The 24938-nt window shown below is 40.2% G+C and overlaps 1 protein-coding gene across 1 annotated transcript; it reads left to right on the top strand.

Moving 5' to 3' along the window:
- Window positions 1-1989: 1989 nt before the first annotated feature.
- On the top strand, window positions 1990-10498 carry LOC104493708 (chromosome unknown open reading frame, human C16orf87; the record flags this gene model as incomplete). The annotated part of the gene is made up of 3 exons (XM_010136437.1): window positions 1990-2086; window positions 3979-4161; window positions 9956-10498. Coding segments are annotated over 3 exons (399 nt in total), but the record flags the coding sequence as incomplete, so codon positions are not given.
- Between the last annotated feature and the right edge of the window lie 14440 nt (window positions 10499-24938).

Raw genomic sequence — 24938 nt, 5'->3', positions numbered from 1 at the left:
AAAGTAAAAAAGGAAGGTTTTTGATGATATTTTCACAACCAAAGCATGGCCCCATTGAACTAGGGCACCTGAAGGACCTGCAGTCGATCAGAAGAAATAATTATCACTTAATTTAGCTTCAGGTAAACTTTCTTGCATGACAAACTCAATTTCTTTTTGTTTAGGAAAATGGTATACAGAGTAAAGTGTCTGTAGGACTGCTCGCTTTTGCTATGGTAGAGGATGTTATCAGTGTAGCTCTCCAAAGGATGACTGAAGTTTTTCAGTGAATAAGCTCTTTCCCACCTGATTTCCCACCCTCCCAAATGGCACACACCCCTCCATGCCAAACCTGTAAGGTGAGAACAGTATTGTGCTCTTAAACACGGTTAAGTTCAGTGAAAAGTATTGGGTCTACTCCAGTCCCCTTGGGTGGTTTTCCCTGAAGGTTTTTTTAGGCCGAGCCTGGAAGTGTTGGAGAAACCCAGGTGTTCAAAAATGGCTTTAAATGGAACCCCTGTATCATCTTCACAATACAGACAAAACCACCTGCTAGATAGTGTGTGTGTGTGTGTGTGTTTTACTACTCTTATGATATGAACAAGAAGATAAGCTTGCACACAAGTTTGCTAAATTCTGAGCTTCAGGGTTCGATAAACCTTGATTAGAATTGTTCTTATTATGTCAGTGCCTCGCTAAAGGGAATTAAAAAGCCTCTGTATCAAGCCTGTCTGTAAGCTGTTCATCAGGTGAAGTACAGGAGTTAAGATGCGCTATGGAAAGCAAAATACTTTGTTTTTTCTGAGTAGCAGTCACCTCTACAAATTTTTGTGCTAATTTGGCAGGTTTTTTCTTTGACAGTAGAACATTGCAACTTGGTTCTGCGTGTCTGGTAAAATTGAGCAGGCGGTCATGGTTCTGGACTCCTGTTTCTTTGAGCTGGCAAACTTGTAGAGACCTGTGTTAAAGAACTACATTTGAGAAATTACCTCCTGCTTTTTATTCCCCACTGACATGCTTCAACATGACTTGACTTCATTGTGTTATGTTAATCTCTTTCAGATCTCTGCTTAACTTGTTTTGATTTGTATTTTCAGTCATAAACCTAAATCAAAGCAGTATGTTGTGTTCCTTACTACTTTAAAAGATCTCAAAAGATCTTGGCTTTAAGAGAAGGTTTTTTAAGAGAGGTTTTAAATGTATCAACATTACTGTTTTTTAATTGCTCGGAGTAAAGTTTTTGTCATTTTTCGTGTAAAGTGTGGCATTTCTAGATTTTCTCGTTGTGTTTTAAGTTGTCTTATGCTGGGGGAGCACACTGCTGCTGACTGATGAGGAGCCGTGCTGTAGTCTCAAACTCTTCAGCCCGCAGTCAGCTTTTGGCTGGCTGTGGAAGGTTCTTTGCATTTTGAATTAACTCGGTTCTTCTCTAACCACCCGGCCTTCTCTGCAACGCTGTTGTGCTACAAATGCATCGGTTTTGCTTTGGGCTCTGTAGTGCCTCCTGTTTAAAGCTGCTCCTGCTCTCTAAAGGCGTTGCTCTCAAATGCTTCTGAAAGTGAATGTATTCAGAATGTACTGACAGTTTTAACTCATACTTTTTCTTAAATTTTTTAAAGTAAATGAAGGAAGCAACTCTGGGAACGTCTGACTGATTTGACAGGGGATATTTGAGAGCTCTGAAGAGAGCCAGTTCATCCTAGCTTTAGTGCTCACCCCCTTCCTGATAGTCTGGGAAGAGGGTTTGTAGTGAAAAGCGGTCACAACAGCTGTACATTTCCAACTTGATTTCTAACAACTGCATAAAAAAGAGGTTTGGTGGGTGATTCACAGCAGAACCTGTTTTTACTGTGTTTAAATACAGTCGTATAATAGTACAGGCCGTAGTTCGTAGTACAGATTGCAGTGGTATCTCTGAGGACAAGACGTGAATTCCTGTGTTTTTTTCCATCGGGCAGGAATTTGTCATAATGTGTAATGATCTGAAATATTTGTCTCTTGTTTTCCCAGGTTCCTGTTGCATGTAAATCGTGTCCCTGTGGCTACATATTTATTAGTCGAAAGCTCTTGCATGCTAAACGTGCTGAGAGATCGCCACCCATCACAGGTAATACTTACAGAGATGAGAAGGGGACAACATCCTTTTCCCTTAATTCTTCGAGGGAGAGTATTTTACTTCTCTGTATAAATTGACTGTTGTCAGTTCACTTTCTCTTGATTTGTGTGTGGTAGACTTTGAATATGTTACTTTTTCTTGAATTTTGAGGGGGGGAATACAGTATTTTCAGTCTTACTTACTTTGTACTTGTGATGTTGGCATATACACAGAAAAAATTCTAGCTGTGCACATCGGTCACTATGCAAAATAACTCCTTACAGAAAGCTTTCTATTAGTCCTGTGTTGAAGCTAAATGTCTAGAGGTGCCAAAGAGATCAGATTTCTGAGTACATGCTGGTTGAAGCTGGGTTTTCTGAATGTAAACGTTGGCTATATGTTTAATCTGAACCCAAGTGGGTCTTTCTTCTCTCTGCATGGGTTAAGTGAAAAAATAGTGTATTTTTTGTGTCTAACTTGTATGTCTTTTGGTGTCGATGGGCACAGGAAGAAGTTGGTTGAATGTGCATTCTGGCATGATAACATTCTTGTGTTCGTTTTTATCAGTTCCTCCAGTGCTAGTAAGAATTAGTCAGAACAAGCACCTGTCAGTGAAGATGTTCAAGAAGTATCTGATCTATAATGTCTGCTTAAAATTATTTACCAGGCTTATAAAATGGAAGCTAAGTATTTGATATTTCATGTTTTGAAGGGTACTTGTAGTCTTATCAGCTTGTAGGAATTACGGCGTTATGCTAAATAACTGAAATTTCAAGGTGGAGGAGGTTAAGCAATGTCTGTGGTAGTTGGAAGTGTTGGTCAATTTTCTTTCCCCCTTCCCAGTTGTTGATAAAATAGTTACCAAATGAAGCTGAAGACCATAATCTGGTAGAGCAGAGCTCTTGTATAATTCAGCTTTGTACGTGTGAGATGCACTGGGGCTGGAAGTACCCCGCACTCGTATGTATGCTGGGGACCACCCTGCTGGAAAGCAGCTTTGTAGGAAAGGACTTGGGGTCCTGGTGAATAGCAGGTTGGATGTGAGCCAGCAGCATGCCCGGGAGACGAAGGCAGCTAACGCTGTTCTGGGCTACATTAGGCAAAGGATTGCCAGCAGGTCAAGGGAGGGCATCCTTCCCCTCTGCACTCAGGAGGCCACACCTGGAGTACTGTGTCTAGTTCTGGGCTCCCTGGTACAAGAGAGACATGGGCGTACTAGAGAGAGTCCAGTAAAGGACCACAAAGACGAAGAAGTGACCAGAGTATCTTTCCTGTGAGGAAAGTCTGAGAAAGCTGGGATGGTTCAGCCCGGAGTAGAGAAGGCTCAGGGGAATCTTACCAGTGTACGTGAATCTTACCAATACCTGAAGGACAAGTGTAAAGAAGGTGGAGTCAGGCTCTCTTCAGTGGTGCCCAGTGACAGGATAAGAGGTGATGGGCATGAACTGAGACACAAACGGTTCCCTCTGAATGTTAGTAAACACTTTTTTTCTGTGAGGGTGACCAAGCACTGGCACATGTTGTCAAGAGAGATTGCGGAGTCTCTGTCCTGGGAAATGAATTCAAGAGCTATCTGGATGTGGTCTTGGGCAGCTCGGTTGGTGGTCCTGCTTGAGCAGGGGGGTTGGACAGGTTGGTCTCCAGAGGTCTCATATTGCAAAATACATTTGAAGTAATTAAAAGCTTGATTTTTGTAATCAAGAACTGAAGTGTCATTCTGGATCTGACACTTTAATTTCTGCATGGGTGTCATGCAGATGTAATTTTCTGTAAAGGTACAGACACCTAACAACTTCTAAGAGATGTAAAGAGAAAAGGTGATCGGGTGGGGTAAACACTAAGAGTAAATTAAGATCAAAGATGAAAACAACCCTAGATCATACCATCTCTGTTCATTTGCACAGAAAACAAGAGTGAGGCCAAAAGGAGACGGACAGAGAGAGTTAAGCGAGAGAAGATAAATTCTGCAGTAAATAAAGACTTAGAAAACCGAAAAAGATCCAGGTCTAACAGCCATTCAGATCATAGCAGACGAGGAAGAGGAAGACCTAAGAGTGCCTCAGCCAAAAAGCACGAGGAAGAAAGAGGTATGAGAACTAGAAAATTATGTTAATTGAGTTTTCTTTTGTATGAAGACTTTTTTTTTAATCAATTAACCATGCAAACTATTTAAGTTACTAGACTAGTTCAGCCAACACCCAGTATCTTAATACGGGGAGGGAACTGTTTCACATCTGTGGAGACCTCTGGTTTTGTCTTGGTGTCTGACTGGAATGAACTACAAAGCACTAAGTCCTCTATTTTTAGCTACCATATGAAGTTTCAGCATGTAGGTTGAGAGCCATTAGACTGTAGTGCTTAGTAGGTTTTTTTTCTTTGGTTTGGTTTGTTTTTTTTTTCTTGAGGTATTGCACTGCTCTGTATCACAAGGACAAACAATACAATGATGTCTCTTGTCAGAGAGTGACTAGGATGACTGGAATGCTTAACAGCTCCTTGAAACCTTTCGGAAGGCCAAAGTAAAAATGGCATCTTGAGTCACTGCTATGTCCTGAATTTTTGTCCCATGTTTCTCCAGACCAATACTCTAGAAGGAACACCTCCTTGGTTATTAAGGTTCCTTGGTGACCTTCTGTTTTTAATCTTATACAATAAAGAGACTGTTACAGTGCACTAGACTAGTTACGGAGCTCTTCAAGTATGTGACTGTCTCTTAGGAATCCTATTGTTTTTAAAAACCTATTGACGCTGCAGTTGCTGTCTGTGGTTTTGGACATACTGACTTGAAGCCTGAATAGTAAATCCGAAATTTAACATGGAGTTAAAAAGGCCGATAGGAAAGGAAGAACAAGACTTCATATAAATATTCAGAAGATCTTGTTCTTAAAGCTACTGAAACCTTCAAGCATACCTATGGCATAACTCAGAAATGCAGTTGTATTTTTTTCCTGCCTCCTTATTTGTTACAAAAAATGGGTGTTAATCCACATTGCAAAGTGAGTTCCTTTAAGTTAGAACTTTTCAAACAGACTTTGTTGTCTCTGCTGTTTAATGTAAATCCATCGTTTCTTTCCCTTAAAAGCAAAGTATAAATGGGGATTCGTTGTTGCTTTAGTGCTTTGGCTGTGGAAAGAGGAGATGGAATTTGATTTCTTACGTTTCCTGGATGACAATTGCTTTACTGTAGTAGGAATACACTCACTGATAATAACTAGTCTCTTCACTGTTGCATACAGCTTATTGATGTTTGTAGCTTCACAGAATACAGAGCTCTCCTGTTTGTTACTGATCCAAGCTAGACTTTGTCGGGCACCCTTAAGATAATTTCTAGGCATTTTACTGCCAGTCCAGCTCATACATAGCCAGCAAGCTGGCTAGGTTGCCCTACAAATCATCTTTCCTGCCCCCTGAGAAAGGGGAAAAGAATCTAAGCAATCAAAAGAAAAGTTCTATTCTCTTAACGCATGTTTTTTAACTCCAAAAAGCAAGAGTTTGAAAGCACGGAGGATGTTTAGAGAACATGTTTTCCTACCCAAAACTAGGCTGAATGTTTTTAACTTCTTGCTGCATACTCCGAAGTGTGACAATATGCCAGTGCTCTGAAGTAGAAAACTAGAAGTACAGATGAGAGAAGACAGTGTGTGTGATGGCGAGATGATTTTTTTTTTTTTTTTTGGTATTTCAATTTGAATCTCATTTGAGAAGATCGCTTTCATCTTCTTGTCCTGTCCTGCCATCCCCTTTACTTTGTACTGTGACTATTGCTGCTATTTCTTCCTCGACCTCTTTGCAGAGCAGGTACAGAGTTTGGGTTCACACCCAGCTGTGATTGTCTTTGGTCCTCACCAGTACAGCACACTTTACTGTTTAGGAATAAGTAGTATAAGATACTTTTCTCACTTATTTTCCAACTTGCTTCTAGTTATTTCAGACTGTAATGTGTGTAGACCACTGTGGTGATTATTGGGCAGATTTAAAAATACAAACAAAAAGTTGGTATATATGCCTGTCATGGTTATAAAAATAAACTGAGCATACAACGCATAATTTTGTAAGTCACTTGTTAACTTGTAAAACAAGTTAACATTGACTTCTTGCTTTTCAAGTGGCTTACAAAATTGGCCTAACTACTATGTGTGGAGTAATTAGTGGGAATTTTAGAAATACTATTCCTTTACCAAACCTGCTGGTAGTGTTGTTTGTGTAGAAGTATATTAAGCAACTTTAATTCTTCTGCTACAATTAAGGTGATTTTTGTGTGGCTCATTACAAGTCCTTGTATCAGTCTGCATAGTGTTGAAAGCCAGCTCTGGAGTAGTGTTAGACTCTAAGTATCTTATTTCCTTACCCACTGTATATTTCTAGGATAATTTGGGTACACGTGATTTGCCATTAGAGATTGTGCTATTCTTCTTTCCCCCAAGAGACTTGAAAAGAGGCCGCTGCTTTCAAAGCTGTTCGATATTTGGTGTTGCTTAGGCATCTGCAATGCCTAGTGCGTTTATTGATGGTAAAACAGGACAGAGAACACCTGAATTATAATAGCGTGCAAGAGCAGATAATCCGTCCATTCGAAGATGACCCAGCTGTGAAATTTTCTTCTTAAAGACACTCATGACATCTGTAGCTTAGCTTCCTTACTTGTTGGGCTCTTGTCATGCATAGCGTGCTTATTCCCAGTTACGCGTGTGCCTTTGACTAGTTCTTTTGTATCCTTCATGACTGGTCCACATTAGAGAAAAGAGCTGCAGGATTCAACAATTAAGAGGAACATGAGAAGCAAAAGGGCTTTTAGAAATAAGCTCTTTTTCCTGCGGATTTAGTAAGAAGGAATGGAGGGGGAGGAAAGAGGAAGCTGGTGTAGACTGGGAGGATATGGCTGAGTGCTGGGACACAGAGAATACTTCTGTTACGTGTTTCAGAGCCATGTGATGACCTTGGAAAACAGGAACTTTCCCCTGCAGGCCTGGCTTTTCAAAATTACTACTTAATTTCTTTGTCAGAATTGCTACAGTCTATTTTGAAAATAGAACCACTTCATAATAATTGATTCTGATTCACTGTAGTGTTGATATGGTTTTTGTTTTATGGCACGGGACTGTGATACACAGCTAGACCAGTTCCCTGGCTGTCTTATAGTCTAAGTAACAACCCTGATTATATTAAAACAAACAAGAAAACCCTCCCAAGCTGGAGGAAGTGGTATTGGTTATTCTGAAAGAGGTTACCCTCAAGTGAGACTTACAAGAGTGTCCTGGAGTCTTACTAAAACCTCCTTGATACTTACGAGGGATCAATCTTTATAAAGATGTGTTTCAGTATCCTGATAAAACTTAAGCTGAATTAAATTTCTGGACCCAAGTTTTCTTTTCCAGTATTTTCTGACTGTATTACTCGTACATTTGCTTGCCCAGTGTGCACATTTGAAGTAACTTGCTATCTTGGGTAGTGACTCTGAGAACTTTGGGTTTTTAATCCATACAGAATTTGTAAGGGTAGAGGGTCCTTGTTTGGTTTATGGGGATCTGGCGGTGTGAGACATGCTCCAGAAAGGCTGAATATTTTCCTGTAAGTAGCCTCTTAGTTTTATAGCAAAAGACTTAGTATTTTAACATCATACAGAATCACAGCACCATTTTTATAAGACAGTCTTTTGCTAATAATAGAGAAATGAGTCAAAACTACTTTCAGATAAGACTGAAGCGGAAAGTCTTAATAGTGTCTCTAGAAACCACAGTGTCTTATGAGCACCATATGATAAAATGTCACGCAGGTGCAAGGTCTTCACGAAGTAAGCGATGAGAACTGGAATTGTCTTAAATGCACAAAGCTTGCAAAGCTGTGTTAATCCCTGATTCTATGTGATACCGAGATTTAAATTCTTTAAAGCTGAAGTCTCTCAGAACAAGTGAGTACTTTGGGAAGATGAGGGGAAGGGAAACTTGCATTTGTTTTGCTAAGAAGTTGGCAATCTGTTAACAGTAACCTGGAGGCGGGGGGGAAGTGTTTTTAATTTTGTGCTGGGTGCCAACATATTCAGATGGTGGCTGGGTTTGTTTGAATTGGGAAGTATTAAAAAAGGGGGAGGGGTTTAGCTACGAAAATAGAAAAGGTTAATGTGGCATAACCAGTGTGTGTACTGTCTGTGTCCAGAACAACTCCCAGCATTGTTAATTTGTAAATGGGGGAAGGGAGGAAGTGGAGCAACCCAGGCTGAGTACGTACAGGAACTGATTTGTCTCAAACTGTAGGGTAGGACTGGCAGTGAAACTCAGCGTCTTAGCTTTCATTTCACACTCGGTACTCTAGAGAATACTGTCTTACATAGCCAAGGATCAGCAGAAATCACTTACATTCCAAATATCAAACGTGCTTTGATTTGTCTTACTTAGCTAAGCAAGTTTTTTTATTTTCGGATGAAAAATATGCATCTTTGTGTCCAGGTTTCTCACTAAACAATTTTACTTGCAGGGAAAGGTGAGCTTGTGTGATTTAAATTGACTAGAAATGTTTGAGTAGAGGGTTTTGTTGCTGGATGTCTCTGTAACTGTGTTACATCAGAATGCAGCGGTGAAGGATTTTTCAGTTTCTCCCGGTTAGTAATTTAACCCAAGCCTTTGACTTCTCAGTGAAGGCAGTCAGTTGGAACAGTGACTGTGGCTGTGAAGATGTGAAGCCAGATCTAAAAGTGTTGTTATGAATGGACCCACTGAAGGAGTAACCTTTGAGTAGGTGGAGACACGACATGCTGGGATGTTTCTTCCACGTGGTGCTTTTCATTATTTTGCAATGCCGCTTTGTCTTTCACTTACCTGTTACTGTTCTAGTTGTCTTGGTGGGAGCAGTCTGCCAAAGCTTGCTGTGGGCAAAAACAGTGTGCACGTGTATGTCTGTGTGTTACTGAGACAGAGGTGAGTGTTGTGTTGTGATTGTAAATTAGCCCAGGCCACTGTGAAATGTGGGTTAGAGATGGGGTTCCACAGCTAGACACCAACGTTAAAGCTCTACGTGTGTTCCTTTCTGCTGTGTGTCTAGAAGCCTGGTCTTCTGCTGAAAAAACTGGGTTTTTGTTGTGTGGTTTATTATTTTTTTCTTAATGAGTTGTGTCAACCAGCTGTGGCTAGCTAAACTGGGGTATAAATAGTCACGATCTCAAGTAAGTGGTATTTTTGAAGGGGTATTTATGAAATCATACTATTCTATGAGTTTTCTCATGCTATAGTGCAACTTAGCACGCTCGAGCCCTGCAGGATGGAACCGTCTCGATGGCTTGCTGTTGTACGCCTGTAGCATTGAAACAAGCCGACATCAGCAGAGGGCATTCAGAAGCTTTCACTTGCTTACTAAGGTGTTAGCATTGCTCTGTATCTGGGATATAGGAAGTCCGGAAATGTTCATGGTGACAAATTTGGAACCTGACTTCTGCCATGTATTTGTTCTTTTGGTCTTGGAGGCTGCAATTAAACTCTTAGATTTCTGTTACTTAAGTGTAAAATAGGGGGACAAATTTAATGAGGATAATGTAAAATAACTTTGTTTTCTAGGATGAGAGTGGTTATGTAAAAGCAAAAAAAAAAAACCCTCCAAAAATTGGAGGAACACTTGAATACTTATTTGTGTTAGGAATCAATATAATGTTAATGACTCATTCTTTCTTCATCATAACGAACAAAAACTCCATCATGCTTTTGGATGACTAATTCTTTGTGTGATTCCATTCCTTCCTCCTTTTTCTCAATCCCTCGCTGCATAGGAGCTGATTGTTCAGCTTCTTTTCAATTCCAGTGCTCCCTTCCACATACTTTATTAACTACTATGTAACTTGCACTAACTTCAGATAATGGAAAAGCTTCTAATAGTGACTTTTTTTTTCTTCTACAGAGAAACAAGAAAAAGAAGTTGACATGTATGCTAACCTTTCAGATGAAAAGGCCTTTGTATTTTCAGTGGCCTTGGCGGAAATAAACAGAAAAATTATCAATCAAAGACTTATTCTGTAACTTGTAAGCACAATCTGATGCCTTTATATGCAGAATGGTTAGCATATTTCCAAGGTGTCATGGACTTTCGGAAAGTGTGTTGTCTACACCGACAAGGACCATAGTATTTCCTGTTAAAATTCCGCTGCTGTTCTTGGAAATCGAATTCTCTATCTACAAGTCAGAAAGTGTTCACAAGACTGTGCTATGAAAAATCAGAAAGCAGATACGTTTTGCGCCTTGAAGACAAATGCTAGACAAATGCACAGAGACTGCACCTGCTCCAGAGCACTTCTTTTAAATTTACTGCCAGAAATGCAATATTTTAAATATTTTCAGAAATAAATGATTTTCCTTTAAAAGTATATATTTCAGAGTTTTCAGCTATATTGCAATTTATGTATGTACAGTTCACATAACTTTTTAATAAATTCATATTCCAATATTTTATTGAACTGGGAATTAAGTACATTTGTGATACATAGGGTGCGTTTGGTTTAAATCCTCAGAGAAATCTGGTATTTATCCTAGGGATGACTTTAGATCTGCATTTTTTTAATTGGTGTAATATAATTCTGACAGGAAGAAAATCAAAATAGTTTCATTTTGGGGGATTAGTCACTTGGCAACTTCATATTGTTTATGAATTTTCTCTAGAAAATGATTTCCTGTTACACAGAATTGTGTTGTTTTTTTTTTTTTTTTTTAAAAATCACATATGTTTTGTGGTCAGACTCCTGAAGTCTGAGAGTTAAGCGTTTGTTTTGTAACAACTCTTTGCTGGGTGCCTGCTTTGTCTAGCTGGTAAGTACTTCTCCTGTACTTGGCCCGTTGTTTACTGGAGAGGGAGAGAGGCAGGCAGGGTGGTGTGGCAGCGAGCATCATCGTACTGGCATTTCCAAAAGACGAGGATATGTTGGTTCCTTTTACTTTCAATAGCTGATTTTTGTCTGTCTTTTAGAAGTGTAATTCTTAGCAGTACCGTCTTTGTACTGTTGACTGTAAATACTAAAGCGAAAGGCTACGTGAGTGCTCAGAAATTGGCAGTTTTGGTAGAAACAGATTTGGGAAAGACATTCAACAGAGTAGTCTTTGTGAAAGTGGTGCAGTGCAGTTTGAGTCGGCACTCTTACTTCAGTAAATGTGTAGGAGTTTTGTCTTACCAAGAAAAAAAAAAAAGCCCTGCAAAATCCTGAGGAAAGAGGTGTAGGAGGTGATTGCATTCATACTAGCTTTTTGTCACCTTTCATTTGTTCTTTTCTAAGAAGGAGAATACAACTAAATGTCATAGTTTTTCTGCAGTCTTTCTCCTGCTTTTCAGTTATCACATTACGTTACAGGAGTGAGAATTAGCTACTGAGGTTCTGGCACAGAACTGATCTCTGGGTGGAAGCGGAGATTTCCATTAATAAAGGTAGAGTGTCAGACACTGTGGATTAGTTATTGGTTAAAGGAAGGAGCTATGATAGCTTTGAGTTAAGCCACAAGGGGCTGATCAGGTTCAAAATTTGTAAGCAGAAGTAGGAAACATGGAAAGTGATTTTTAATTCTTTAATCCTAAAGAGTAATCGAGGTCCTTTTTAACACCGGATGAGAGGGATGGGTGTGGAAATGCACTGAAACTGCTAATACACATTTGTCTTTATTCCAGTAAATGAGGAATTGTGAACACAAGACCTACTTCCCTACATCGTGTAGACTTCAGCTTTTCAGAACTGCGTAGCCTCTCACAGATACCAGTAGTAAGGACAGAGGAGTGACTCTTAAGGATAGAGAATATGTTTGCATGGTAAGTTGTTGAAGTCAGAATGACAAAAGGGAAGTTCTCGTTTTGGAAACTTAAGGATATGATAAGGCTTGCGTTGCTTCTGTGGCTCCAATGAGATCTGCTGTGTTAAGAAGGGACACAGGGAACTGCTAATGCAGTCGGCGTCTAACCTACGTCTATAAAACTAAAGTAAAGCCAGTGACAACTAATTATGAGAGAGTAAAATTTAGTGTATGGCAGCTCTGACTTACTTGGAACTGCAGAGTTTCCAAGAAGCATGAATAAATGTGGTAAATGCTTCAGGAAGTTGCTTATGCAATTGTTTTTTTCCTGACACTGGTTCAAGTGTCAGATCTTAGGCCCTGCCTGTGAATGTCTTTGTGGTTCAGTCTAACTCAGTTTGTTTCACTGCGTTTTGTAGCATAAGACCTCACACAGAGGTACTGAGAGCTGTACTCTACAGGAAAATGCACTTTTTCTGCTTTCAGAAAAAGCTAATTAGGCTGCAGTTTTTTAAATTAAATTCGAAGAAGATAGAGTATATCACCACCACAGAAATACCACTGCACCTCTATTCTGCCTCTCCTCTGGCTAGATAAACTTTGTGAACTGAATAGTTCAGGATAGTACTGGAGAACTGCCTCTTTATAAACCACCAGCTAGCAAGTTCTGCTTTCTGCCACTTCTTTTCCCTTTCTTCTGAAGAACTATGCTTCCAGTGTTCATAGCTGTGTCTAAATCATGTGTCAGACCATCAGGCACCTTCACAGGTCCTATTCGGGCTTGAGATTTCTCTGCATTTACTCTATTCTGCTACTAGATGGCAGCCTTATTCTAACGACAGTTGCTGTCTGTTCAGCATTCTTACTATGGTAGTGGGAAGAGCACAGTTTTCAGTGAAAATACACTGAAAGATTGTTTTTCTTTAGATCATCGCTTCGTTTCTACCATGGGAGCTTAATACCCTGCTAATGTGTGTTACAAGCTATCTGCACGGAGAGTAGGTGGCTTCATCAGTTCTGTGGGATGTTGGCTCTTGAGCTGTGAAAATTGGTGGAAATGAATAATTTGTCAAGACCAAAGAACTTTGAGCTTTCAGTTGACAGTTTAACCAAAAATGGTTTAAGGAAACTCTTCTTCACCTCCCCTGGAAGTCCTATATATTGTAAGTTTTCTTTGGTCACGTTTTACAAACATCACTAATTTTCCTGTTATCTTCACTCTAATACTGTCATGACTGATGAAATGAGAGTTGGAAGTGGGGCAGGGTGTTGGGGAAGACTTCTCAGATTATCATCACCTTGTGGTTGAGCAGCAGCATTTACAGAGAGGGAGGCTACAATTGAGATGGTTGCTTCAAATATCAGGTGCCAAACAAGGTCTTTCGGTTGGTTTTACTTGCTGCTTTTTCGGGGTTTTTGTGTGTGTTTTGCTAGGTTTTTTTGAGAGCAAAACAGTGATTCCTGTAGGCTACGAGCTGTACTGTGTCTGTTCCTTGTGTCTTGGGCTGTGTTATCAAGGATGCTTGGATCTTTATTGCCTAACAGGACCTGGTGGTTGACTTTTGTTCTTCAAGATACTGATAACCATTAAGGTTTTGATAACCTGTGATTAAACAGTGTACCAGAAAACTGTCTTAAAATACCGTTTAGCTTAAGCCTTTTTGAGCTGCTGTTCTCCAGAACACAACAAATTCCTCTGCTTGCATGAACGTGGGCAGGTGTTGCCGGTGTCCTATTTTGTATCTCTGGGTGCATCTATGCATTTGTTTTTGTTTGGATTAGGAGTGTGTGCCTCAAGCAAATCTCAGGATAGTCGATACTTCCAGTGCCTGTGTTTGCATCATGGAATGGTCTTGGAGAGCAGGAAGTAGATTCCTTTTACAAAAATTTGACCTCGAAGTCCTTCAGCTGTTAGTGGGTGCTTGGTCTGCAGGACTTGGAGTACCTGTAGCAGGTGCTGGGCTCTCTGTACAAATTTTCATGCTCGCTTTTTGCTTATTATGAAAGTACAGTAGATCAAATGTTAATAGGTTTAACCAACGCTTTTAGGTGAGTCTAAAAGCAATTAATCCTTCAAAGTATTAACAATGTCATCAGTGTTTTGTGGTAGGCTTCCTGCTTTTTTATTTCACTGTGGACTCTGGCAAATAACCTTCAGCCTATTTAACTGTAGCGTTTCAGGATGTTGCTTTCCCCAGTTATTTGCTTGTCCTTTTTTGGAGGAATGCTGGTAGCACAGCTCTAATTAGAATAGGGTTTTTTTCCTCTTTTTTTTTTTTTAGGCTGTCACTTTCAAAACGCACTGTTAGTTACAGTCTGGCTGGCCCAAAGGTAAATCTGATTAAGCAGTTTTTCTGTTGAGATGAAGATGATCAATTTTGCTGCCTTGTGGTTGATCAGACACTGCAGAAATGCTCTGCATGATTTCAGCAAATACTGTGAATTCGTAGTGAGCTGAAAGTATCTGTAAATCAATGTACTAGAGTGTATTGGGCTTTTTTTCCCTGCTCTTTGAAAAGTTACCCATCGCTGCTAGCTGTGAATTGGGATGTGCAATCTAAGTAAAAATCAGGAAATCGATTAGGCAGGAGGCAGTGGAGATGACTAAATTTATACTTCTTTTTTGTCTCTAGAAGAAAACAACCTGAAATTGTTTCATTTCAAGCTCAAAGCATGGTTCTTGTCAATCCTTTAATGTCATCACGCAGCATATCCCTTAGGAAAGACAGATACTCCTCCTTCATCTTCCCCCGCAAGCTGCTTTGCTTTGTGCTTCTGAGCTCTGTCTCAAAGAGTTAGTGCCTTCAGTCTCTGCATTATGTCTCAGTTGTAACTTAGTCTTTAATTTCATCATAAGGGTTAAGAAATAAATACTATTTGTAATCCTGGACAGTGTTGAAGATCGTAAAATGTTGTTAAGAAAAGGGAGTGTTCCAGATAGCAGGAGCACAAACATTAATAGCCTGGCAATTTTCCAAGTCTTAGTGGGGTTTTTTGGTCTTGGAATAAACAGCTTTTGAATATTTTCTTGAGAATATCTTGCTAATAAATATCTTCAGATGGAGATCAGAGCAGCTTTATTGGGAGAAGTTGTGGAGCAGACTGTGTGTGTTTGTGTGTATGTACGTGCACATGTGAGCATGCAGGATGATGAGATGCATTGCTGGAGTGTTGTGTGTAGCTGCGCTGGGTGCCAGGTCCTGATCCTCACCAACAGCAAAGAAGTGTTTCATCGAAGGTTGCTGAACTAGCTGGAGCAACAGGTGAACCAGGACTTCTGGTTTTCAGTAAAATTAATAAATGGTCCTTAGTCCCAACAGTGATTTTACTGGCACCACACGGTAGTCTGTCATGTATTTGAAATGTGATGTTTATTGGTGGAGTTTACTACTTTGGCAAATAAATTTAAATAATTCTGATGTATTAAAAGGCACTTTTATTTAAGTAAAGGGATACAGTTTATTAAGAGCATAGTTCATGAACCTTTAGATCCAGTGTTGTTGTAACATGAACAGGAGGTGCACTCGGTATCGAATCTATCTTGTGAAACCCCGCAGAATGTCCTGAAGGTTGTACAGGTTTTGTCTTGAATGCGAGACAGAAGTCAGAGAAAAGGCATGAGTGTAAGAAACTCGGACAGTGTAGCTCTTTATTTTGCAGCTGGAGGACTGCAGTGAAACTGTGAAATGTTGATGTGTAACCTTAAAGGAATGAAATGCAAGGCTCGGGCTTTTTAAATTCACTAAGGAACCTGTGTTACCATAGAATGAGGGTTAAGTTGTACTTGCTCTTTACTTTAGCCTTCTGAAACAGTGGAGGATATTGATTACTTACCATCGTCTTGAAAAAGTTACAAGTATCTATTAAGACAGCGATTCCAAATAATAAAAATCAATACGTTAAGTTATAAAATGCTTAAGAGTTTGAGATACAATGAGTCTTGACCAAGTGCTGATTCAGATCCTGATCTTGTAGTTTTACCTCTCAATTCTCTTGAAAAAGAAGAAACTAAATAAAAACCTTAAAAGTACAAGTAGAATTCCCTACCAAAACTCTCCTGAGATTTGAAGATGAGAATTAGAATTTGCTCTTAGGATTTTTTTTACAATGACAGGTCATGACATCCAGCGAAAGTTTTTCAAGAAGATATTTTAAAACAGTTTAAATGATGAAAATTCTGTAATGTCTTTCTAATGCTTAGGTAGAGCAGTGTTTCAAAAGAGTGCCTCAAAGCAATGAATAATGGGCTGAGTGGGAACTGGGGAAGAAGCCTAATTTGGATAGATACTAATAGCTTCATTCTGAAGAATAGCCCAGCTGTTCGGAGAGAGACAGTGTCCCGCAGCGTATGGGATTACTCAAGAGTCTGATCACTTCTCAATGTGTTTTTCTTTCATTGTTGCTCGCCCCTCTTCTAAAAAGATACTTAGCTTACATTTCTTGGCACCGTCCAAGTTACGAACTTGGCAACTTGCATGACGTTGCTTACGACATTCACAGTGCTATCTACTGGCACACGGTTACTTAGCAACAGTGAAGCTCACGTTTACGCACAGCTCATGTGTACGTGCCTAAATGTAGTTCTGGGAAAAAAAGGTTAAAGGAGTACAGAGTTAGGAAGAGGAAACATACTGCTCAGCAGTTTTGATTTTGAGGCTGATGGCAGTAGTACATAGGAAAATACTTCTCATAAAATGTTTTGTCTTATAAAATTTTTATTAGATTGTTAATGTGTTACAAGAACTTGAAAACAAAATGAACAGAACTCTACTCCTACCAACTGGAGAAAGGTGAAAAATAAAAATACAGCAAATGGAGAAGAGCAGGGGATGCATTCTGTTTTGAATGCCTATGTTACAAATATGTTCCTGGGAAACAAGAATGTTAATTGTTTGAACATGGGGAATCTGGGAAAGTCACAGAAATAGTGTATAGATATTTTGAGAGATTTAACAGGTGGCTGAGATTAATTATTTCTGAGATTGTTTGCTGTTTGTCAATTTACTACTGCTTTGCTGATCAAGCTGTGATATCTTAAAGGGCTTTTTACTGCTTGCACTCTTTATGTCTTCAGCAATACTGAGAACCACAATGACTTAAAATGCTGCTGTCAGACTGTTACTCTGTGATGATTACATTAATCTCTGTTTCTGGGATTTCAGGCATGCAGTCCTCATTATTAGCCAGTGTTACAGCTGCAGTGAAGTTTCCTTATACAGCAAACGGAGGAAGGTAATTGTGGCTCACTCGAGACATGAGGTGGAGCTAGGAATGGGGAGAGCAGAAAAAAGAAAAGCTAGACTTTAGCTAGAGAGTGGAGAAGGGTATAATGATGAGAACTAAAGATGAGTGTGTTAAGGCTGTTGAGAGCGAGCATATCGTGGTGGAGAAAGCAATGCATGCGTTTCAGATTTCCGGAGATGTGAGGAGGAGCAGGACAATTCGGAAAACAAGGGAGAGGTGACTGGAGAGCTGCTGCGTTTGTAGGAGGAGTGAGGATACTGCTACTTGAGCTGTTCTTAGAGTTGCACAGTGCCTTTTTACCTAAAAAAATACGTGACTTGAGAAATTAATTCTCCAGAGGCTGTATTCTTTTTTTTACTCTGGGCTTCCCCATCTGTATCAGTTGTGAGCTTACTGGGCTTTTTTTGTGGGAAGCGGATTCAGACACAACGTGAATGATGAAGATGATCCCCCACCACCTCTGGGAGTGGGATCAAGAGTTAATCATTGTTTTTCAGAACTGATTCAAAATGGAAAACATCGTGTAAAAGAAGGCTTTTGAGGACTAGAGTGAGCCCAGTTAAATTAGTGGACACTGATTTAAAAAGAAAAAAGTCAGTAGTCTAGACTGCCAAAGTTAAAATAGATATAAAATTACTTACCTCTGAATTTCAAACTTAAACGCTCCTATAAGTTTGATATCAATGTGTATGTTCCTTGGAGATACAATTTTGGTGCTGCACGTGTACTTTTCGGGGCTTACTCACAGAAATGACATGTTCTCTCATTGGTGGACCATTGAAATGAGTGGTTGTATTACCAAATGTGTGTTGCGGCTGCCTCAGAGTGGAGTTCAAGTTAATTCTTCGTAAATGTAAAGTACAGAACAGTCCATGTGCAGAGTGGGAGCTCGATAAAAATCTCTTATCCAATGCGACTGAGCCTGTTCATCCCATTTCTGGGAAGCATGCTTGATCTGCTCTTCTCACTGCTCTAGGCTTTTTTGAGGGCAAGAATGATGTAAAATTCTTTTGGTTTCAGGTTTTTGCAAAAGGTTACCTCCCTGTGTTAAAAACTAACAGGCTGTTGGACAGTAAATCGGTGTTACAACAAATGCTTTGCAAAGGAGAATAAGGTAAAACTAGAAAAATTAATCTTCCTTTTTCCTTTTGCTGTTCGGTTCTTCATCAGCGGAGATCAGAAGGGTGCAGGTGCTGTGTCTCAGCATCCCAGACTTGCTTGTTGCTGGCTGTACGGTTGACCTGTGTAACGAGGCTCTGTGTAAAAGAGTACTACCCAGGAATTCACCCTCCTCCTTACAGAGGGGTCTTGAATCTCTTCTCCTTTGAACCTTTTTTATGACCATCAAAACCAGGTTTGCTGTGTAATGTGAAACAGTAGGAATGCAAAATCATCTACCCATGCGTGCCAGGAGGCAAAGTAGATACTGAGTCACTTTGTCATGTTGTTTTTATGGTGATTGCGGCTATTTTTGGAGTGTTAGGCAAGTAAGTTGCCTTTCATGAGTTATTCGTCTGCAGATGTTATACCCACCCACTTTGGCAGCTGGAACAAAAGCAGAATAATCAAAGAATGAAAATCTGCTGATAGTTGTGTTTGCGTTCTGCTGGCAGGATTCGTTGTAGTGCAGATCCTTGTGGGCTAATGAAGTTAAAGCAGGGCTTTAGATACTATTTTTTGAAATGAAAGCAGCCCACTTAGAGCGATCTCTGCTAGTGTTTTCCTTCTGAAACAATGAGAGTGAACACTGCAGGTTTAAAAATGGAATGTAATTTATGAGGCTTCTAGCCTTGGGGGGTTGAGTCCTTGTGTAAATGGGATTTTAAATATAAAATTAATATTAATGAGGTGGGGAGGCTTTCAGACCTGGCCTTTAATACTAATCCTTTGTGAGCGGAGCCGCTCTAGAAATGTGCTGATACTGGCACTGAGACAACCAGGAACTGACTGCTCTTAGAAAACACCTCAGCAGCCAAAGTCTTCACAGACTCCTGAATACCTGAGCTGATCAGATACGGAATGGGATTTGGACGTTTCTGGTATCAGTACTCTGCCTGCTGATTCTGTGTGCATTTCCCTGGGAACACTCCGGTATGCTGGCATTCAGTTCTAGCTTATTGCACGGATGGAAGTGTAATGAAAGGGTAAGTTATTGGCAGAGTTTGGAAATCCTTTTGGGAGAAAACTGTGAACCTTCACTTAGGTGTTTTGGGTATAGTCATGATGAGCTAAACTGGGTGACATCCGTGTTAGTATCTCCCTGCCCCTGATTATTAATGACAACAAGGCTCTAAAATACTTAGAGTAATTCAGTAACTCTTAAGCCTGTGGGAAAGAAATGTGTGAAGTGACTAAAGCTTCTCCTTATTTTCAGGAAGATGCTCTGTATTAACTGCCATGTTAACAGTTTTAGCTAAGGAATGTTGTTTGGATTATAAATTCCCTTGAAAATGGGATGTGTTTGGAGTAGTGCACCTCCTCATTCATGGAGGTTGATGCTGGGAGGTGTGAGGTCACCTCAAAAATGCTGAGCCCCTTCGTTTTACTCTGTAGTTAGTGGAGGAATTGGCATATCTATCAGCAGCTGACAGGGGAAGCTAGTAATCGTTAATAGCCTCTTATCATTACCTTTTTTCCGGTCTTTGCTCTGAATGCACTGATTTAGATGTCAAACACCTCCCTTGGTTTGAAAGAGAAGTTCTGGAGTTTAAGTATAGCAGATTCAAAGAGCTGCTCTAAAAGCTGAAGTACTAACTTGGATCTTGATCTCATATGGTGCTACTTGCATGATTTTTGGAAAAGCTTTGCATTTATTCGTGACATCTACAAAGCCTCTACCAGAATACCTATATGCGAAGTGGACACTTGCCTTGTCTCTAGCTCTTAGTATTTAATCACAAGGCACCAAACTCTGTTTTTCCCCTGTATGTAAAATCCAGTAGACGTTTCCTCTAGTACTAAAGAAAATGTAGCCCTGCGGCCTTTGCCTGTTTTCTATCCATGGCAATACATTTAACTTTGTGTAAAGTGGACTGTTTCCTGCTTGTGGATTGAATGTTACAGTTGATACTGATTTGTTGCTTTTAATACTCTTCTGAAAACACAGTCCAGAATTGGCATCATAAAATCTGAAATGAAAATTTTATTTTATTCAGAAGCTAAAATGGAGAAAAAGCAAAGTCAGTTAAGCTCAGAATCATAATGATTATATTCATTGTATTAATTAATGGAAATACTGCAGAAGGGTGTTGTTTTACACTATAGTTGTGTATTTAAATCTGATAATGAAAGGTTGCAAGCTGGACCTTGCTTGTTCTGGAGCATTTGCCAAATTTGCTAAAGAATTCTCTTTGTCATGCAAGCTTTCCCCTGTGGCATGGCACTTAGATGCCGTTCGTGCCTCTGTTGCCACGTTAAGTAATAGTCTCTCTATATTAAATCTGGAGTAACGACATGATTATTTGTGCGAGTGGAATAAATCACAAATGTATTAAAAATACCTTTTTTTCCTTCCCTGGGTCTAGGGATCTACTGAACCCTCCAGTAAGCACTACACCTTTTGACTAGCTGTAGTATTTGTTTTTTCCTAGCATCTGGAATAGGGGTCCTTAATTCATATAAGGAGTAACGTGTTAATAAAAAAGCATAAGGCAGTATTCAAGGGCTTGATGCCGTGTGGATATTCTCCTCTCCTGCTGAGGGTGGCTGGATAGTGTTCCCTGTGCAAATGCCAGGAGTACTGCCACAAAACCTGCAACAGTTTTACGCTGTCCGGGCAGAACGGCCCGGCAGCAATCTCCTACTTATTGCTCAGTTTTCCTGCACCACCAGCTGACGCACCTTAACGTTTTTGGGGCAGTTTTGACCTAGGATTCACGGGTTGGTTTTGCCTTTTAAAAGTCAGAATAGTAATAATAGATTCTAAATCTCTGAAAATACTCTCTGAGTTAGGAAGAGTAACTCAGTTTTACAGGTGGAAAAGCCAAGCCACAGAGATAGTGTAAGAAATTGTGCAGGAGTCTCGCAGTTGAGACTGGCCTCATGTTTCTGAAGGTCTAAGTCCAGCATCTCAAGCAGCCTCAGGTTGCTATGCCCCTTCGAGGATGTTAGACTACTCACCTCTTGGTAGAGGTATCTCACCTCAAGAGCTGCAGTCACATTGTCCTGTACCCCAGCCAACCCCTGGCCTTTTCACTGGTTTGTTGAATAGTCAGGAAAACATTCTCAGCCAGGCAGTAAGAAAAATACTTGCAGCACAGCAAGCATGGTCATCTCTTCCCTGGCTTTTGCCCTGTGAGAGTTCCTCATTCACCTTACTTCACTGGTTTTGTCTGTATTCACATTTGGTTTATTTTTTTATTATTTTTTTTAACAGCTTATTGTTTATCTTGCTGTCCAAACCCAAGTGGAAACGAAGCACTAATTTTTACTGTGAGAGTGGTAGCCAGATCTGTACCTGCGCTTCTGGACCTGACATCTCTTAGATTGTAATGATAAAGGTACAGTATCCTACCTCCATTCTTGGAGAGAGTGTGCACACTCATACTGTGGTAAAGTAAATGCGCTTCTGTTGTGATTTAAGCGGTGAAGATAGGGCCCGTGCTAAGCCTGGATACTGCTGTCTGAGATGCCTGTCAGCCTGCTCAAAGGCTGCTGGTCCATAGTGAGTGCCTGTCCTTTTGTATGCCTGTGCCTGACGTGGTTCGGGGTCAGGTTAGATCACTTGTGGCTGGTAATCAAACAGATCTAATTCTGTTGCAGCTTCTTGGCAGAGTGGGAAAGGAAGGCACAGATGAAAATTAAAAGTAGACTTGCTTCTAATTCTCCAGAACTTTCTTTCCTTTCTACATCATCCAGCATCTTGGTATCTGTTGGCTTTCTATAGTTTTACTCTGTTGACACAATCTTATAGGTAAGAACTCAATCAAAAAGATTTATATTATACACAGGGCCAAATAAAAAGAATTTGTTAGCTGAGGACCAAATGCATGAGGAGGAACGTCACTTGGGTGCATTATGGTTGCTTATTAATCTAACTGTAGATAGAAAGAAATTAAAAGATTCAAAATCTAGGGATTCACAAAAATGCCTACGTGGACTTCATGGCAACATACACTTGTGTGAGCACTTTTGTTTGAGCGTAAGTGATTTTACAGTCTGAAGTGAATGGCTCTGTGTGCGTAGCATCAGACTGTAGAAACAGTACTTGAAGACATAAATAGGTATGTGAATTCTGATGGAGGATGAGTACTGATTTGCCATTTGTCCATTCTTTTGTTCCCTCTGTTGCTATGCTTAAGAAACTGGAAATGAAAGAAATGCCCACCTGTATAGTAATAATGTTATGTGAAAGCAAATATCCTGCAGCAGTAATCAGTGTCACTGAAAAAAAGATCACCAGTCGGTAAGTGACAGTGTTGTCACTGCTTGGCTGAAGCAAACCTGCTGTCCTCAAGTCAGTTGTAGCTAAAGCAAAGTTGAATTAAACAGAAATAAGTGAAGGAACAGAGAAATGTGACTTGAGATTTGGCTGTCATCTTCTGTGTTTCCGTGCCTTACAGGAGCTGTTATCAGTAATTCAGGAAGTGGGCTGCTGGGATACGGAAAGAACTTAGTACTGCTGATAAGGAACCGAAATGGTTGAAATGCCTGGTGTAGTGTTCGATAAGATGAAATGCCTAGTTTGTCATACAAGGAGAATTCTAGAGACGTCCAGGGAGGCTGTGCAGCTTTGTTCAGTAAAAGGCTGCAGGCTACCTTGGTGACCACCGTACGCGCCAAACAGGATGGGAACTTTGTATCACGGATCTTCCCTGCACAGATCACTTCGTTTGAGCATGGGAGGATTTTGTGTGTCTGATTACATAAAGAGATTTACGGTAAGGGATTCCTTAGTGTTTTGCTCTGAGCCTAGTTTGCAAGTTAAAAACGTTCTAGATGGCGCACTGTTGGTTTCTGTGCCTTTTGTAAAGTGCTGTGTGTGTCTGACGTTCTTGGCCAGGCTGGGCAGTCTCTCGGTTTGCAAAATGCTTGCCGTTGTCAGGGAGGTGTTTCTGGAATGATGAGTGCAGGCTTTGCCTTCGTAAATAAATTGATTTATTTGTTACATTTACGAGAGCCATGGCGCATTAAAACTCTTGCTCCAAGTGCTATGTTTGTGGTGTAGCATACCAGACTGCTGTTCAAATCATGTGGATGTTGGTTGGTACCAAATTCGGCGTTAGCCCATTCGACCTGTGGTAAAAGCAGTGCAGTCAGCTTGAGCAGTGGGTATTCAGTACCTCAAACATGTGCTCTGTGGTAGTGATTAAAAGCTGTGAGATAAGAACCCCATATTGTGGGTTTTTTTAAGACCATTCTCTTTCAAAATTTTGAAGAAAGGATTTCCTCAGGTATTTTATTCAGTAGTAGCTCTACTGAGCTTTCTGAAAAATGTTGTATGTGTAATAGTCTTTGTTCTTTAAAGAGCCAATAAACTAATTAACTAAATCTACAGTAATAAACCAAATTCTGGCCCATTTGAAGAAAAGGACAAAATTTCCACTAATCTCAACAAGTAGAGTATTGTTCCAAAACCTTAAATTCCCCTAATGTAATGTCATGTAGCCAAAAGTACAATATGATGGTTTTGGCTTATCATTTATTACGTAAGAAACAGAGCGGCTCAGAAGACTAGATACGTTTTATACCCCTGTGGCCGCATGATTTATTGTCTATTTATGGCAACGTAACAGACCAAAATGGTTTCCTGCTAATTTGAATATACTTCTCAACTGTTTGTCGTGCGGAACAGATAATGATGTGTTTAAATTCTGGGGTTTGTTACAGAAAGATACTAAGCAACCTGGAATATATGCAGTTTTCTTTTGCTTGTTACTGGAGGAGTGCAAGTGAAAGATCTCTCAGGAAGGACTACAGCAGGTGGCTTAAACCATCAAAGCAAATAATCCAGGGTTTTTTGGAGTAGTCATGTGTTAGGGGAAAATGTCAGTGCTGCAGTTATCTGCCTATATGGCATTCTATAGCTTGGCTCTGTGCAGATCACGGTTAGTATTTTGCAGTAATATGAAGGCTATAATGAGCTTCAGAATATCTTGTTTCTCTGCTGGGTGACCGAGTAATTCTTTCATATTCATTGCTTCAATTTCCCTTTCTGTAGAACTAGTGATAATGGTACTTACGAAAATGCGTTAAGGTACGTGGCTAATAACTATCTTGGATCTAGTTTGATTTACGGGTTTTTGTAGTCCTCAGTGAGCTAAGAATCAAAAAAACCCCTTTTTTGGATGTCTCACAGTGGATTACATCACTCCAGCCAGTTTACCAAACTCATTCTGATTATCTCTTGGAAAATCATTCTTTGTTTTCTTCACAAAGCTAGTGCTCAGATTCGTGGAACATTGTAAAGGGAAGGATGCTTTTGGAGGGTATGACCTGCAGAGAAGCTTGTAAGGGCCAAACTGTCCTGGACCACACTAGTGAGAGCCCTCTTCTCCCGTGAAGAATGGCAGCCTGTAATCTGGGTTTGAGCCTGTTCCGCAGGAGCTGTTGAGTGTATGTGCGCTTCTGATTTCAGTGGTGCAGTGTGGAACCTGTTTGTGTGTTTGTTTACTGTGATTTCTCTCTGGCATGGTACCTGATGATCTGCCTGCCTGTACTCAAGTGGCTGGCTCAGCTGATCCTGGTGTTGTGAAAGGGCTCGTAACACTCGGCAGCTCTGTGAACCAGAGCCGCTGCCTGAGTGTGTTTACAGATTGCTTGGAAATTTGTGTTGTTGCTCAGATGTACAGTGGAGGTTATAGTTCATGTTCAAGCAATAAGGTGAGAAATTTCATTTCTCCAAAATTAGACCCTTTGTTAGGAGAGGCAGT

This window comes from Buceros rhinoceros, unplaced genomic scaffold, assembly GCF_000710305.1.
Source record: "Buceros rhinoceros silvestris isolate BGI_N320 unplaced genomic scaffold, ASM71030v1 scaffold17425, whole genome shotgun sequence".
Lineage (NCBI taxonomy): Eukaryota > Metazoa > Chordata > Aves > Bucerotiformes > Bucerotidae > Buceros > Buceros rhinoceros.
This window is presented reverse-complemented; position numbering and strand designations above follow the sequence as displayed.